We start from the raw sequence: 1,099 nt of genomic DNA, 5'->3' as shown, positions 1-1,099 counted from the left end.
CTTATGCCTTGTAGATGGTGGGCAGGTTCTGGGGAGAGAGGTGGTTAGTTACTTGATGCCTGGTGTCTACAGCAATATTGAGCGCGGAGGAAATTGAGCGCAGTACGAAGAAAATCAAACCCTTATAGGGAGTGCGAGCCCAGCAAGTCTGAGCACTTAAGAAGGGATTTTCACATTGAACTTATAAACTTAATGCCCTTATTTTTATACTTTGTACCTATGATTTTGTACCTAGTTACCTTGCACCTAGGATATGACATTGTACACACTTTTCACTATGCTCCTGTAACCCTGCACTTGAGTACATGTGACAATAAAAGCTCATTTTAACCCTACTAAGAAAAAGGAAGAATAAAACCAACTTCTTAGTTTTTGACAAGAGACATGTGACAATTATTCATGTCTAGAAAGATGCACGTAGACACGATTTTCAGATTGTGGAAGCTCTCTTCGGAAATCAGGGTCAGTGGCTGGAAGTTGAGCTTGTGATTTTATTTTTTTTGTTTGTTTGTTGACTGTTCCTAGGTCGATCGAAGAGTGTGATGCCAGGGGATCACTGCGCTGTGTCAAACAGATCTTCGTCACCCAACACATTGGAACGCCCTGCCAAATCAGGCTGGCTGAAGAAGAGGAGGTCACTGGTGAAGCAATGGCACAATCGCTGGTTTGTCCTTCGGGGTGTCTACCTGTGTTACCACAAAGAGGAGGAAGATGGAAAGCCGCAGGTAAGTCAGATCGGGAGCTGTTGCTCACCATACTGCTTCTCACCAGAGAACTGCCAAGAACTGCTTGTTGGCAACAGTGTTTCGCGAGAAACAGAAATAGCTGGAAAAACTCATCAGGTCTGGCTGGTTTTATGAACCAGATCAAACCCACCCAAAATATATTCAGAAGATAGCCCAGACCCTAACTTTTTCTTACTTTACAGGCAAATACCAGCAATTGTGTTCTAGATGCAATTTGATTGGTCAAATAACCAGGCTCGGAGCAAGTCACTCTTTATTCTTACCCCATAGTTAAACTTCAACAAAAGGAAGAAATTGTAAGAACTTAACTCTATTGGAAAACTTAATAGAATAATAGGTTATTTAAAAGTATA

The 1,099-nt window shown here is 41.8% G+C and overlaps 1 protein-coding gene across 1 annotated transcript in view; it reads left to right on the top strand.

Annotated features, from left to right (window-relative positions):
- The first annotated feature begins 530 nt into the window (after nt 1-530).
- The window catches only part of LOC109919935 (rho GTPase-activating protein 25-like), a 75,524-nt gene continuing 74,955 nt past the window's right edge, over nt 531-1,099 (top strand). Inside the window, exon 1 of the mRNA XM_048621269.1 lies at nt 531-725. Coding sequence (XP_048477226.1) covers nt 543-725 — 183 coding nt within the window. The 5' untranslated portion in view covers nt 531-542. The remainder of the gene's footprint in view (nt 726-1,099) is intronic.

Source organism: Rhincodon typus, unplaced genomic scaffold, assembly GCF_021869965.1.
Source record: "Rhincodon typus isolate 14 unplaced genomic scaffold, sRhiTyp1.1 hic_rhity00000355, whole genome shotgun sequence".
In the NCBI taxonomy this organism is placed as follows: domain Eukaryota; kingdom Metazoa; phylum Chordata; class Chondrichthyes; order Orectolobiformes; family Rhincodontidae; genus Rhincodon; species Rhincodon typus.
The sequence above is the reverse complement of the archived record's forward strand: the minus strand, read 5'-3'. Positions and strand labels throughout refer to the sequence as shown.